This window comes from Haliaeetus albicilla, chromosome 2 (genome assembly GCF_947461875.1).
Source record: "Haliaeetus albicilla chromosome 2, bHalAlb1.1, whole genome shotgun sequence".
In the NCBI taxonomy this organism is placed as follows: Eukaryota; Metazoa; Chordata; class Aves; order Accipitriformes; family Accipitridae; genus Haliaeetus; species Haliaeetus albicilla.
Genome location: NC_091484.1, coordinates 79546464 through 79561073, shown reverse-complemented (window position 1 = coordinate 79561073; position 14610 = coordinate 79546464). Strand labels below are relative to the sequence as shown.

Sequence of the window (14610 nt, the reverse complement as noted above, 5' to 3'; positions counted from 1 at the left end):
AATACAGAGGCTTTGTAGAAATATTGCCTGAATATAATATAATTTAGATCTCTTCTGCTCCTATGGCTGTATATCCGTGCAAAAAAACATCTTCCACCTGAATCTTACTGCTTCCACGAATCCTCAGCCTGTTCTTTATTCTGTTTTGAGCTGTAAAATGCAAGCCTTTTTTCTAATGGATATATAATCCTGATTATATATTCATTAGGAAATATATTGATTGCAACGTGTGGTAAGAAGTTAGCAGTCCTAACAGCCCCACCTTTTCCTTTCTCGTTCTTGGTTCTTGACCTACAAAGAGCCTGGAAGTGAAGCAGACTTTGGTGTCATGCTGAGACAACATGGGATCACAGTAGCTATGTAAAAGAAATAAAGACTTTGTTTGAATTTTTAGTGGCCAGAAAGGCCTTGCCATGCAGAAAAGTTTCTGTCCCTTTCTTCTGAGGATGCCCTTAAGAGGAAGGTAAAATAACTTGTGGATGCAGTTGATCTGTTATTAAACTGCTCTGTTGCTTATGCCCACCAACAGCAAAGAGGCTCAGAAATGTTTCTGCGGCTCAGCCAACTGCCGGGGTTACCTGGGAGGGGAGAACAGGGTCAGCATCCGAGCCGCTGGAGGAAAAATGAAAAAGGAGCGCTCCCGTAAGAAGGACTCGGTGAGTCTGATTCCCCCTTGTATGTGTGTTTTTATTTATTTCTAAGAGTAGCAGCAACCAAGGGCTGACCTTGGGCTTGATTCTCTCTATGTGAGTCTTCAGGTCACTTCTCTAGTCTTCTTCTGTGATCAATGACTCATGATGACCTCAAGGTTCATCTTTTCTATGGATGTATTTGTATAATTTTCTTTCACAGGGGCCCTCAATACTTGTGTTTTCTTGGAGGTTTAGTTAAATCTGTATTTCCTTTTTCTGGGTTACTTAGCACAAAGTCCCACTGGAGAGGGACTTTCACAGGTAAAATACCTGGTCATCAATACTGCATGCTACTACAAAGCATACTGAATTCTATGTGGTTTTAAAAATTTGGTTTGTTTTGCATGATTTTTAAATGTCAGTGAAAGATAGGCAATACCGGCTTCACCATTTACAACATTACCTGAAATTTGACAGCTGAAAGGGCGCAGATGTTTGCCATCTCCAGGCTGGGATGTGAAATTTGAATCTCTTAATTGCTTTGGCCTAGAGGCAAGTCAGCTTCCAGGAGGAACTTGTATGAACATGTGTCGTATTTGCGCTGACTTCAGTTACAGTTGTGTTTGCAGGTGGACGTGAATGAAATATGTAACTTAAATCCAGACTTTTTTTTTTAGTCTTTTTATAGCTTTTCATGCATGTAATCCTCCTCAAGTGGTTCTATGAACCTACTCCCCACGCTGAATTGCAGGGATGGGTTCACATGGTAGATGTAGGAAACTGTGCAGAGAAATCTGAGCAAAGCAGTCAAAAGGAGTTTTGCCTGAGTGCAGACAGTGACAAGAAACTGCATGGGTTCTTTTTGCTTCCTACAAGGTGCAATTGTTCTGTCCTTGAAGATATAAGCCTCTATTCCTACAGATAAGACTTGTTACCTGCTCTTTTGGGAGAACTACCTTTAAAAATGCTAGCTTCATTTTTATTTACTGTATCGGAGAGACAGGAAGCCAAGAAATTATTTATAAGTCATTTACAAGGTGTTTTAAAATGCTAATTGGTGGCACTGAGCAATAGGCTGAATTGTGAACATTGATGTTTTGGTGTCTGCATGGAGAGGAATGCACCTCTTGTTGTAAAGATTATAAATACCCGTTAGGTATTTAAAGAAGTAAACCTATCTGCAGTTAAAGATAATCTCTTAGTGCACATCTGTTTTCCTGTGTGAAAAGATAAACTTGCGACTGGGAGTATTTTGGTGTACACACCTGGAATTTCCTTCACGCAGCATTAGATGTATACATCTAAAACGTGCCACTCATTAGGGGAAATGGAAGGTGGAGTCAGGGGATTCCTGCCTGTTGCATGTGTGAGTGCAACTGGCTGCCCTCTGTCCCCAGTATAAACAGAACTGGTGGGAACAGTGTGCTCTTCTATGGGATTTGAGGTCTAAAAAACCCCCATAATAGGCCAGATAAAAGAAACCCAACCACACTGAGTCAAATTAAAGCCAGGCTTCTTTTCCACATGGGCAAATTGCTTGGAAGAGGCTTCTCCTGGCTCTCAAAGCCAAGGGAGCGGGTTATCTCTGCCATCACGTAGGGTGGTATGAGCCTGGCACAACCTGAGAGTTGTTTTTCTTTGGCTGTGGTAGGTGGATGGGGAGCTGGAAGCCCTGCTGGAGAACGGAGAGGGTCTCTCCGATAAGAACCAAGTTCTCAGCTTATCCCGGCTGATGGTTCGGATCGAAACGCTGGAGCAGAAGCTCACCTGCCTCAAACTCATACAGGTGAGGAGGACCCAGCTGAAGGGGGGGGGTTCAACACCCTGTTAAAGCAATGTCCTTGCAGCTCTTGTTAAGAGAAAGAGGGAGAAGGTGGGAGAACGGTCTTGCATTTGTGCCAGCATCCCAAGCATGAGCCGAGCGGTTCTGCTCACTTTATACATCACGTGTTATCTCCACCCTTTGCTCGTTTTATATTCGGTGGTACTCGTCCTGGGTGGTGATGCAAAATGCCCGTTTCTAGAAGCAAATACATTCCTCGTACATAAAGGTTTAGAGAGTAAATGAGTAGTTTGTCAGTATAAAATCATAGCTGTCTTTTTTTTACCTCTGAGTGCAGATGAGTTGCAGCCAGTTTTCTGTGCAACCCATTATCTTGTTAAGTTTTATTCCGCAATGCGGGCTGTCCACCAGGTAACAGTTGTAACGGTTCCGCTGCGTACATTATTGCTCCAAACCCAGCAGTTATAGCCACTTAAATTACGTTAGACGTGTGCTGATCTTGGCAAGTGCCTAATTCTGGCTTCTGCAATGAGTTTGAGAGGTAACATAAGCCCAGTTGAGCAGTTAGCCATGTTAGCATGTGGAAATCAAAGGGGTTTTTGCCTGTAAGTCTCTGACCATTCCCACGGACTGTCTCTAACTTTGGCTCATCCAGAACACGCACTCACAGTCCTGCCTGAAGTCCTTCCTGGAGTGTCACGGCTTATCTCTCCTCTGGATTTGGATGACGGAGCTGGGCGATGGGAGAGGAAGCACCGCTAACAACCTGAAGTTGCAGCTGGAGGTCAGTAATTGCCTTGGGTTTGAAGCTTTCCTAGCAGCATTGCTAATTGCTCAGAAGCATGGTGATTTTCTTTTTTCTTTTTTTTTAATATACGTATTATATGCCAAATGTTCATGGAAATAAACTCAGGTATCCTCAGAACTACAGCCTTAAAACTTCTGCTTTAAGGGAGATCCTTAATATATGGAAAGAATTTGCTCTTGTGGTTTTTCTTAGATTTCTGAGTTAGCAACACAAGCCAGACTTAAACAAAGATCATTGCCATTGCTGTTTATTCCATACTGAACCACGCAGGGAATTTGAGGTATTGATGGTCTGCAGTGGAACTTGAATATTTCTGTTTTCTGTATGTGCCTCAGCATTGCATGCAAAAAGACATCTGGAAGTTCCTTTATTAAAGACGCTTCTACAAGAAGGTTGCTGTGCAGTTCGGAGAGGCGCACCCAGTCCTGCATCCCAAGCAAGAAAGCACAAGCCATGTGAGCTCTAGAGCTCAGGGTCCCTCTTCTCGTGCTGACTTCCTTCTTTTTCAGAAGTGGTGACAATCCTACCCAACCCTGCTTCCTTAGTTCAGCACAATTTTTCTCTAAGCTGGTACTTTGTGTTTCCAAATGATTCGTGTCCTACTCCTGCCTTTCTCCTCTTTAATACCATGGGTTCAGGTGTTCCCTCTGAGAAATGGCCACTGTCAGTATCAGAAGATGAAGACCTGCCTATGAGCCTTCAACTCTTGGGGTGGGATGAGGATACCTGAAGGTTTTTGGAGCCTAGCTTGATATCAGGTCTAGCAAGATGCCTTCTGCACTTCTCTTGAAGCGCCTGCATGCTGGTGGTGAGAGGGACAGCAGGTCTGTCTGCTCAGCAATGTGTCCCATGGGAAAGCCACTGTTTCCACTGCCTAGTCTTCATCCATCCTTAGACAAAGTTTTGACTGTAAATACCTGGAAAACTTCCATGCTGTCGGTTTAGGGGTCTCTGACATTAAGTTAGAGGTTGCTGACTTGTGGGGTTTGAGCAGACCTGCCCATACTTCATCTGCCTTGCACTGTGCAGAGCATGTTGTTGCTGATGGGCCATGCACGTTGTGTACAGGGCATGGATTCAGCGCGTGCCTCAAGTTTTCTCTCCTGCTGATGTGATGTGGCTTTTCAGTACTTCTAGCCAAAGCAGAAGTGCTTGACAGCTGCTGAGTCAACATTCCTCTCCCCCGTATGGGTAGGCACTGTTCACAAGGCTACAGAAAGATCTTTTGAGACCAAATCTACAGGGACTGAGTTAATGTGTTGCAGTAACTGTTCTTAGGAGGGAGCTGAGCTATTCCCCTTTGGGACTGCAGTATTTTCTTCTTTGAGGTAGGTAGGATCCATCCCACTTTATGCATGTTGAAACTGTTGCTCCAAGGGAGTCTCAAGTCTGGATTTTTGTACATATAGTGCCTACCCTCCTTGCTCCCTGACATACAGGTGCCATGGCATTGCAGAACTGCTAGGTAGCTTGCCTCTGACTCATCTTTGACCTCTAGCTTTGGAGAAATGAATGGTCAGGTTAAGGTTAGACTCTGTTTTTTCCCTGGGATAGGTTCAGGCACTCACCCTTGTTGATCTCAAACCCAGAGCTGCTCCCCCCAAGCTTCAAGAGGGAAACTGAATCATGGTAGTGGTGGCTTCGTCTCCACTCTCGGTGCATCTGGTCACAATACACTGTCAACTTTGCTGAGGTTTTGTGGATTGGGTATATTCTTTTAAAATCCAGGTAATTCTTTACTGGGTTGCAAGTGGGACTTGGGATAGGGGCCAGATCACACTTCACTTTTTTTTTTCTCCTCTTTTTTAAACAAACGTCATTGTTTTAAGAGAAATGGTCTTTTGGCCATCAGGTGCCCATGGCAGAAATTAGCGTAATACCGTAAAACCATCTTCTGTCCTTCACTCCTGGAGGGCTGGTTTTGAAAGTGAGCAAGTTGAAAAGTCCTGTATAAGGGCTGGCTATCTCTTGCTTCAAAAACAGGGATTTGGCGTCTAGTCTTGGGAGAGAATTTGCTGAAGTCACTTGCTGGATCCTGGAAAGGTTGTGCTTATTTAACGTCTGGTGCTTCTTTCTGTGCCCGTGATGCCTGTTCCTACTGACAGGTTTTGTAAAAGGATTTTGAAGATCTTTTCAATAACTTGTTTCTCATGCAGGCTTTGGACACAACCCAGTTGAGGCCAAGTTTTTTGGCTGGTCCCCAGGTGAAAGCACTATAGCATGAGCTGTGCTGTGTGCTCTGGTACTGTGTTTGTCTCATCACCTGGTACCTCCAGGTGTTTGCCAGTGTCTAAAGGAGGATACTTGTTCCTGGGACTGCCTTGTTGGGTGCTGGAAGTGTGTTGTGGTACTGGGAGTGCAGGTGCTAGCAGCAACCTCATTTTCTGGCGAGATTAAATCAGCTGGAAGTGGCATCAGTATCAGAGATGCTCACGTTGTCTTGTGGTTTGGAGTTCCCCAGTTGTCCATATCTCTTTGTGCTTAAGGTTTAGCTCCATGAGCAGCAGACTGTCTCCTTCCCGCTGATGCTGGTAACACTACAGCTTCTGCTACAGCACACAGCACCTCTGTCAAGCGATGAAGAAGTTTTCCTGGTATTAGTTTGCAAACTCTTTTGGGTCAGTCTCTTCTGTTTTGACTGCTGATAAATCTTGACGTTTCTGATCAGGTTTTCTTTCATGTAGCATATCTAACTGCTGTATTGTTGTATTGATTGTCTTAGGAATGGGTATGGCCAACTGTGTCTGAGCAATTTGAAATCAGTTTAATTGCAACTAATTGCTAAATTATTTTAATTGCTAAATACTTGTGCTCTCTGTTTTCCACCCACTCATGGTTTATTTGCTCTCAGCAGAAGTTCACCACTGCAGTTCAGCCTTGAGAAAGGATGCCGCTATCCCTGACCCATGACCTCTCACCATCATATCAATATTTCAGAGTTACTTCTTGTTGAGAAAAGGAAATTGTTCCAGGTTGGAGAAGGCTTTAAATTCTAATGGCTCTAACAATGTGATTTTTGTCTTTGCAATTAGATCATGAAGACACTAGAGCTCCTGCCTATACCTACCAAGAACATGCTGGAGGAGAGCAAGGTGCTTCCCATTATTCAGCGCTGGGCTCAGACCAAGACTGCTGTCCCGCAGCTCAGTGAAGGGGACGGCTACTCCAGCGAGAACACCTCGCGGGCTCACACGCCACTCAACACGCCAGATCTTTCCACCAAGCAGAGCATGGAAGGTGATACAGACACCCCCAAGAAGCTGGTATTTCGAAGGCTGAAAATCATAAGTGAAAACAGCATGGACAGTGCCATCTCAGATACAACCAGTGAGCTGGAAGGGAAGGAGGGCAAAGAGGACCTGGACCAGCTGGAGGGTGCCTCGATGGAGGTGTCAGAGGAGCAGCAGCAGCAGGAGATGAAAGCCACCGTTGACACGCCAGTGGAGAGCAGCAAACCCCAAGCTGCGGAGCTGGAGGCTGAGCCTGAGGCAGAGGTCAAAGAGAGCAATGGTGCAAAGTTGGAAGAGCCCATTACAATGGAAACGCCATCTCAAGATGAAGAGGAAGGCGTATCCGATGTTGAGAGCGAGAGAAGCCAAGAGCAAACGGACAAAATTGTGGATGTGAGCGATTTGGCTACCAGGCTGCTCGACAGCTGGAAGGAGCTCAAGGTAAGAGGCACTTACCTGCAGCTACAGCACCTCTGCTCTTGCTAAGGAAAATGCAGAGTTGTTTGTGGTTCAGTGCAAACAGGGCTAAATTGTTGTCATGTTGGTAAATGTTTGACAGCTAAGATTGCCTTTTCTACGCAAAAGGGCTTCTCTGTGTGCTTTCTATATATATCCTTTCATTGCAAACTGCCCTGTACATGACTTACAGTAGATTTCCAGGCGTCGGTGTGTTGCACACTGGAAACGGCAGATAATTCCGTTTGGGCACCACAAAGACACCTTAGTCATCCAGTTATTTTTTAGGCTGTTCAGGGGGAGGGCAGCTGTAAGGGGATTGAGATTCCCTTCTCAACCAATCAGAAAAAGAGGCCAGCAACAGTGCCACGAGCATTTGTGGTTGAAGTGGCCCAGTACCCGTCAATGTTGAAACAATTGACAGACCGTCTACTCTTAAATTCAGTTATTGCAAGATCATCAGTGTTTCCTGTCCTGTTAACATCTGCTTTTCAGCTGCAGTGCATAGAGCCTCCAGAAACCGGTCTGTTGGCCATATTGCGTTCTTCTTGTTTGTAGTTTTAGTGCTGGGTTAATCTCTGGGCGTTTGTGGTTGGTGTTTAGATCAGGTAAATACTCAAATTTGTGGGTCCTATTTGAGCCTTTAAAGACCCCTAGAGTATGCAGCTGCTCACTGTTTCACTCCTATCAAGGTCTTCCTCGAGCAGATAACCTCTTTAAGAGAAGGGCTTGGTGGCTGCAGGCTGCCTTCTCTCCCCCAGAATCAGGCCCCTGCCCCTGTGCAGTGTTAGGGGGCCAATTTGGCTGCTCGATCTTCAGCCGAAGCTTTTTTTTTTTTGATGGGACACAGGATGACATTCCAGTAACTCGCCTCTCAATGCTTCAGGCATTTCCTGGGCTTTCTTTATGTGTTTGGAAACTCCTTGCCCATCTGCTGCTTCTGTAGGATTATATTATTTATATTATATTTGAGAGCAAGAGGGGTGGGAGCCACTTTAATAAGTGTAAAAGCAGCATTTGCTGAGGATCCAGCAAAGGAATTGAAGGTGCTGCCATTCTCCTGGCCTGGTGTGGGCTTGGTGGAAAAGGTTGTGGAGGGTCTTCTGCCCTTCTCTTAATCAAGCATCCACCCAGTTTTAATTATTGGAAGTAGTCTTTAAGCAAATTTATGTTTTATGATGCATCATGTAGCTAAAGAGTTTATTTACCCATTGAATTTGATAATGAGTAATAATTTAGAAGAGGCTAATAAAAATAATGGGAGTTACGCATACTGCAGCACCACGCGCAGGTGGAGGAGACCACAGCAAGCTTTGAGTCCGTGAACCTTTGCTTGTACCATTCAGCGACCGTAGCTACAAACATTAGTATTTATAAAACGTATCTAGAGATTTACATAAGACTTAAGAGAAATCTTACCTTAATCTCTGAATTTTTCAGAAAAATCAGATACTCTTGAATATTTGCAGAATTTGAGCATAATCATTTGTGCCATAAATCTTAGTGGGAGAAGAGGTGAGACTTTACTGTACAAACAACTAAAGTGCTTTTCTATAGAGAAGTTAGGTTGTGTTTGGTTTTGTTCCCCCCCCCCTTTACCAAGTGGATCTGATCATTTGCTAGATTTTAATTTGCAGACTCTTAAAATCTGTGTGTGCCTCATGATTTTCTATATTGAAGTGACACTGTCATGTTGAATTTATGGTTAAATTGAAACAAAGTCCTTTTCCATCTATTGCTAATACCAAGGATTGCTTAATCTGAAAGCTAAGTCAAGTCTTAGTCCTACACCGCTTTGGAGATAGACTTGCTTTGGACTACCCATATCCAGTCTTCTGTTTGCAGCCAGACGTGTTCGCTTCCAGGATCATGTGCTGCAGTGTTTAAACTTGAAAGAGCAGAGAAAAAATGTTGACAAACAGTAATGAAAAGTGTGAAAGTTTTACAAAACCCGTGACTCCTCCAAAATGTTGGTTTGAGACCAAATTTGATCTGACAGTGTCATTTTATCACCAAGGCTTGTGTTTTCTTTTGAGCTTGGAGAAGCTCAGCCTTGGGTATCTAGAGACCTTTGCTGAAGCCCGTGGTCAGGCTGTGGAGTCACGACCCGTCACAGTTGCCATTTAAGATGTGGATTCACATCCTCTCTGTGTACTTACTAATTAAACTCAGGTCGTTGCAAGGATGCTAATAGCCTGATGCAGTGCGTGTGTCTGGCTGGAGGAATAGGGTTGTGTCTCATAAGCCCTAGCTTTGTAGTAATCCCAGAAAATCCAACCTAAAAAAGCAGAATCATGCCATGGGTCTGTGAAAACTCATTTCTCTCCTGTAAACCATTCGTGGGGAAACTGTGACCTGGGGGTTCATTCTGTCCTGGACTTTATCATGGCACTAAGAGTTAACTGCTTCTGTCCAACTCTCACCTGTTAAGATGCCAGGTGCCACCATAGCCCAGCCCGGAGGTGGCTGGTGTCTAAAAGGAAAGACTAAGCTGGCAGGGCAATGGTTTAGATGGAAGGGGATGGTTAGTCACCTTGGAAAACCCAGTCACCCCAGAGGCAGGAGAGCCAAGTGCCTTCTCCAGCACATCCAAGCTTTTTAAAAGCTGGTTTTGTTTTAAGTGGTGGAACATCTGCAATAACTGGCCTTGGATGGGGGGGTGGGAGGGTCTGAAACCTCGTAACTTAAGCTATGTCCTCTCCAGTCTTGCTGATGACCCCCTTGTAATTTCAACCATTTCCATCTAGCTTCTCAGGGCAGCAAGGAGCTGACCATGTGTCTCCTTTTCTCAACTCCATTTTCAACTCCGTGCTGAAGAAGGGAGAGGACATAGCGTGCATACGGTGAAGAAACGGGAAGATGGTTGGGAAGCTGGATGATGCATGAGCAATATAATAGGTGAAAAGAGGACAGAGGTGGTTAACTCATTGATGCCGACGTTATTTTGGTGCGTCCATTGCCGGCAATGGACGTCGCTCCGGGAAAATCCCAACTCCTGGCATGAAAGGATTAAGTGAGCTATCTTTTTCTATACCTCTATACACAGGACTTGTAAGTCCTCAGCTTACAGGGCTCACACACTGCCAACTCCTTAACCCACAAGGAGCGTTGGCCACTGCTACATACCCATTGCAACACACACTCACACTCCCCAGCGGGGTAAGTTTTCAGCCTGGGCTTGTGCACGCCATTCCTGCTCTCTGAGGAAGCGGTGCATATCTTCTCCCATGCTGAAAACTTACTCTATGTGGCAAAGGCTGGTTGGTGGACACCCAGCAGGGCACAGGTGGTGGTTCAATGTGGTTCTTCCAGGCGCCTTAGCCCGCTCCAGCCGGAGGATTGCGCTCAGGTAAGGTTCTGTGGACTGATTCATACAGCCAAACCCATGATGGAGGCAACAGGCGACGTGATGGCCAACAGACCCGGTGCTCTACCCTCTTGGCATCACAGGAACAAGTGGTAGGGTCAGCACCACCAAGCATGTCAAGCTTTTCTCAGCATCCTTTTGATGGCTTACATTTCAGTAGCTAAGGCTGAGGGACAGGAAAGTGTGTTTGGCTTCAAGTGTAGCATGTGCTTCAGTAGTGTTGGTGTTTCAGGGTGGTCTGGCCATTGGGGTTTCCTCACCGTTTATGCCAAAGCAGGGTCTTGAGGTCCTGCAGCTCCACTACCCAAGTTGTAAGCTTCTTGCGATGACCCGTTACACATCTAAAATTTGTCCTTTAGCGAACCTGCCTGCTCTGCCAACTGACTAATGCCGCATGGGCACAGCTGGCATGGCAGCGCTGGCTGCTGCAGAATGTCCCACTGTGCTAGCATGGTTTGGGTGCCACTCTGCTGCAGGTGGGACTGAGCTTTTGGCATCTTCCTCCACCCCTGGGTGGGCAGAGGGTGCCCTCACCTTCTGGGGAGGGGACAGGTAGGAGTTGTAGCTGTGAGGATTCCCAGACCTTGCCCTTGTGAGTTGGAGAAGATCGTTTTGTAAGAAAAAACCTTCTGAAAGAGCCAAGTGTCTTCGGTTTAAAAGGTTTTAGTTGGACACTGCTAGCCTCACAAGTATTTAGTAGTGGCTTGGAATTCAAGGCTGAGGTGTTACCCCAACTTTAGCCAAGATGGACTTTCTCTTTTGCAATGAAAACACCCGTTCTGTGAGCTTAATTATCAGCATGAACAGGGATAGCAGAGCTTGGGTGACCCAGGCAAATTGAGCTTTCATCTTCCTCTGAGACGGTCTTTCCAAATCACGTCTGATGTGTCTTAGTAGGACAGCCCTGTGAAGCTGCTCCTGCCTGTCCTGTTCCCAGACAAGCTGTCCTGGAGCGACTGGCTCTTGTTCCGGCACGCACATCGCGTGCTTTAATTAGGAGGCTTATAATTTGTTATAATTTACAGCAAGAAATAGTTTGCGAAAACAATAGGCACTGGTGAGCGGCCAGGCTCTTGTTTGTGATGGGTTTTTTTGGCCTTCAGGCAGGGATGTCATGGCACTAGTCCTTTCTCTTGCTCTCCTTCATCCCTTGGCATTGTGCTGGAGCTTCATGCTTGTGCAGAGGGGATGGGGAGCTGCAGAGGGAAGAGAGGAAAGGAGCATTGCCGGAGGGAGGAAAGCAAGGAAGAGGAGATCAGCCCTGGCTGGTGGAGCACTGAGTATCCAGCCTGGTAGGGGACAGATTCTGCTGCGTGGTGTTTCTTCAACAAATTGACAACATGAGTTCAGAGTACTCCAGAGCAGAGTTAGGTGGGACAACACGGTCTGCAGGTCATCTTGGCTTTGAGCATGTAAGCCCTGGCAAATGTGGCGAGCTCTGGCAGGCTGCAGCTGGCTTTCCAGCTCTATGTCCAGGGGAGGGATTCATCCCCTCGGTCCCAGGAGAAATGTGCCTGGTCTCTGGTTAGGTGGCAGAGGTTTTGAACACAGGTGCATGGCTGGGTTGGCATAGGTTGGCGTAGAAGAGCGGTCACCCCTTTGCTAGCTGTGCTTACCTTGGCACGAACACAAGACAAGCCTCTACCTGCTTGCGCTTTTGTTTCCCTACGCCCATCATTGGTGCCCATTGGTTTTCTCCAGTTTAGTCCCATTAAATCAGAAATAATTGGCAGCTAATGGGCATATATCTGGAGAAGGTTTCCTTAGGCACAGTCTTCCCTTCCTACCACTGCATCCTTTGAGTCTTGAGGTTGTTCTGCAGCTCTCTTTGCCTCTCCCAAGGCAAGGATGGTTTTGTGTCTGCAGCTGGACAGCCTGAATCCTGTTTTGTTTTGTGGTTTTTTCCTTTTCTTTTTTTTGTAACAGACTTGTATCACTTTTCTTTCTGTATTTCATTTTCTGTGCAATTCATTAAAAATTGTTCTGGAAGGTAGAGAGCCATTTGGACTCTGTTAGCGGTGGTTGCATTGATTTAGCAGTTATGCATGCTCAAAGCCAGCAGCTTCCGTTTCCAAAAATAAAATAGGCTTTTCTTCGGAGTTCCCCCTGGCTTGCGTCTGGTTTGACCACCATCTGGTTTTCATGGAGCAATTTTGACATATTCCTTCGTTTGTTGCTAGTTCAAAGACTCTTGCTGCCTCCATCTTCACTAGCCTGATGCTGGAGGCTTTGCAGCCTGTTGGGTAGATCTGTAGCTGCTCTCCAGCAAGATATAGCTTGCTCCCTGGTTCTTAATTATCTTGTATTTTGAGCCTCCTTGACCTTCATTACGGCAATCCAATTTGATGGGACAGATCCTGCCATGGGTTCACCCATTTTCCCCCTCCAGTGCCTCCTGTTGCTGTGGTCACAGCCATGTCTTTCAGAGGAAGATACTTTCTCCTACCTAAGGAGGGCAGATGCTTTCTTGCCCCTCACACGTTCAACCATCTTTGACCTCAAAGCTTAGACTCAGTTACCTCTGTTGAGTTGAAATCGCTGTATTTCTTAGCTTCAGCAGCTGCGCTTTCAATGTCATGGTGAACCTAAAGCAACGCATGGCAGGAACAGGTAGTGCCATGTTTGCAAAGTCCACTTACTCAAGGTGGCCCCTGTCCTCCTTCTATTCCCATTGACCCTTTTTTCCAGTAGTTTCCCATTGTACGTCCTGCTCTTTAACGGGACAAATCTTTTTAGGAGCTGGGGAGGCTGGTCTAGCTTATCTCTTCCCTCCACTTGCCTGCTACATTGTCCTTGAGCTGTCCTGGCTGGTTCATCCATCATCTCATGGCTTGGTGGCTTCTCATCACACCTTCTCGTCTGCTGATGGGAACATCACTCAGCCCAGACGTGGGGTGATTTTTTTTGAATGTGCTGCTCTGCGGTGTGTCTGAGAATGAACTTGGGGCGGGGAGGGCTGACGTGGGAGAGAGAAAGTAAATAGAGAAAACCTGTTGCTGGTGGGTGCTTTTTGTTCTGCAGAAGCTGTGCTCATGGTCAGCTCCTTCCCACAAGAGGCAGTAAGAGGCAAAATCGTCCCTGCCGCTGGACGGCAAGTAAATAGCATTATATAGGCTTTATTATCCCAGCTGGCTCCTTCTGCATCCCTCCCCACCCCAAACAGTAAGCTGCTGCCTTGTTTCTTTGCATTTAGTTAAAAGCAAAATAGATATGTAAAAGAACAAAAATCTTGGCCAAAATAACTTTTTTTTTTTTTTTAACCTTCAGCAGCACTTTTGAAGTGGTTTTGTCTTGTGAACAGACCACAACAGGGTTTCTTATACTTTCATTTATTGCACCAAAGGAAAATATATTTTCTTAGCCCATGGGGCACAGGGTATTTCTGCTAACACAGTAAAAGTGGGATTCTCAAACCTGGGCTCTCTTGTTAAATCCAGTGCTGGAGGTGGGGACATTGCTAATGAGTGATGCAATCTGGTGCAACCAGGCAGCCCAGCAGAGATGGTGGTTGATTAATTTCCAACCAGCTTTAAAAAAATCAAGTGGGATTTTATTTAGAAAGTGAACACTATACAAGGTTGAGAGTCAAGTCGAGGTAAAGCTTCGTACATCTGAGCATAGGGAAGCTTTAAATACCCAACTAGAAGCAGCCTCCACTCCCTCAATAACAGTTTAACACATCTTTTTCTCCCCTCTGCCTCATCCATGCCCTAAATTAAAGGATATTTTAGTGCTGTAGGAAAGGTTCCTGGTGTTTTTGCCCCCAAGGCATCAAGGTATGATCAGTGCATGTGGCATCGTATCAAGTATGAAGAATTAACACCATTCGGAGGCTCTGATGGTCGTGCACTTGGGGAGGTGGCTTCACCGAGGTTTTGGCTTTGCTCCATCTCCTGTCATAGGAAGTCACAAATCCTGCCCTGGGAAAGCCAGGATCTCAGCACACTGCACCAGAAGAGCTTATTTGTACAGCGCTGAGTATATCTTTTATGAATTAATGGTCTTTTTTTGGGATGCAGCTGCCACCTCTATCAGGGATGTCCCACATTTTCCCTCTCTGATTTTTCATAGTTGGTTTCTTTGGTCTTGTTTCCTTTTGCCTGACCATACTGGTCATATTCAGCCAGAAAATAGCTGGTTCATCACATTCTGCTTCATATAACTGGGTGTTCTTGTGAACTACTATATTACTTCAGGAAGGGAACAGCACAAGGGCTGTATACAAACTGGAATTAAAAAAAGCAAGCTTTTTCTTCCAAGCTACCAGCACTTGGACAGTCAGTAGTGCTGTAAAACCTCTCTATACATTCTACGCACTGTAGGATTATTAGCAT

General features: G+C 45.6%; 1 protein-coding gene across 1 annotated transcript in view; it reads left to right on the top strand.

Annotated features, from left to right (window-relative positions):
* The window catches only part of SETD2 (SET domain containing 2, histone lysine methyltransferase), a 69067-nt gene that overhangs the window by 33982 nt on the left and 20475 nt on the right, over positions 1-14610 (top strand). Inside the window, exons 9-12 of the mRNA XM_069778408.1 lie at positions 530-656; positions 2284-2418; positions 3071-3199; positions 6256-6894. Of these exons, the coding sequence (XP_069634509.1) occupies positions 530-656; positions 2284-2418; positions 3071-3199; positions 6256-6894 (1030 nt within the window). The remainder of the gene's footprint in view (positions 1-529; positions 657-2283; positions 2419-3070; positions 3200-6255; positions 6895-14610) is intronic.